Genomic DNA, 460 nt, shown 5'->3' on the forward strand with positions numbered 1-460 from the left:
GGGGTTCCCCCTTTTCCCCTTTTCTCACGCCCTGCAGGTCAGAGCGGCGGTGCGGAAATTACGTAGACAACTACCTCCTGCATCGCTCGGCTGGGGTCCGGCGTGGGTCTGGGCTGTCTTCCGTGTTTCTTACGACCGTCACCGACCTCCCGCCGGGGCTCGCAGGGAGGGGCGAGGAACCCTTTTTGCTCGGTCTCAGCCCCCCCCGGGAAAACCAGTCCCCGACGCATGGGTGAGTGCGGGTCAGGGGGAGAAGGTGAGGGAGGGGGAGAAGGTGAGGGAGGGGGAGAAGGTGAGGGAGGGGGGGAGAAGGTGAGGAAGGGGGGAGAAGGTGAGGGGGAGGGAGAAGGTGAGGGAGGGGGAGAAGGTGAGGGAGGGGGAGAAGATGAGGGAGGGGGAGAAAGTGAGGGAGAGGGAGAGAGGGAGAGGGAGAGGGGTGTGTGGGTTGGTGGGTTTCAGG

At 65.0% G+C, this 460-nt stretch overlaps 2 protein-coding genes across 2 annotated transcripts in view; both read left to right on the forward strand.

The window, feature by feature from the left end:
* Positions 1-460, forward strand: part of LOC119589362 (PDF receptor-like) — a gene marked incomplete in the record, with an annotated part of 41,885 nt that overhangs the window by 40,091 nt on the left and 1,334 nt on the right. The window contains 1 exon segment of the mRNA XM_037937979.1: positions 38-232. Within this exon segment, the coding sequence (XP_037793907.1) occupies positions 38-232 (195 nt within the window).
* Positions 210-460, forward strand: part of LOC119589139 — a 6,723-nt gene continuing 6,472 nt past the window's right edge. The window contains exon 1 of the mRNA XM_037937716.1: positions 210-232. The gene's annotated coding sequence lies outside the window, so the exon portion shown is untranslated. The remainder of the gene's footprint in view (positions 233-460) is intronic.

The sequence above is a fragment of the Penaeus monodon genome, chromosome 25, assembly GCF_015228065.2.
Source record: "Penaeus monodon isolate SGIC_2016 chromosome 25, NSTDA_Pmon_1, whole genome shotgun sequence".
In the NCBI taxonomy this organism is placed as follows: domain Eukaryota; kingdom Metazoa; phylum Arthropoda; class Malacostraca; order Decapoda; family Penaeidae; genus Penaeus; species Penaeus monodon.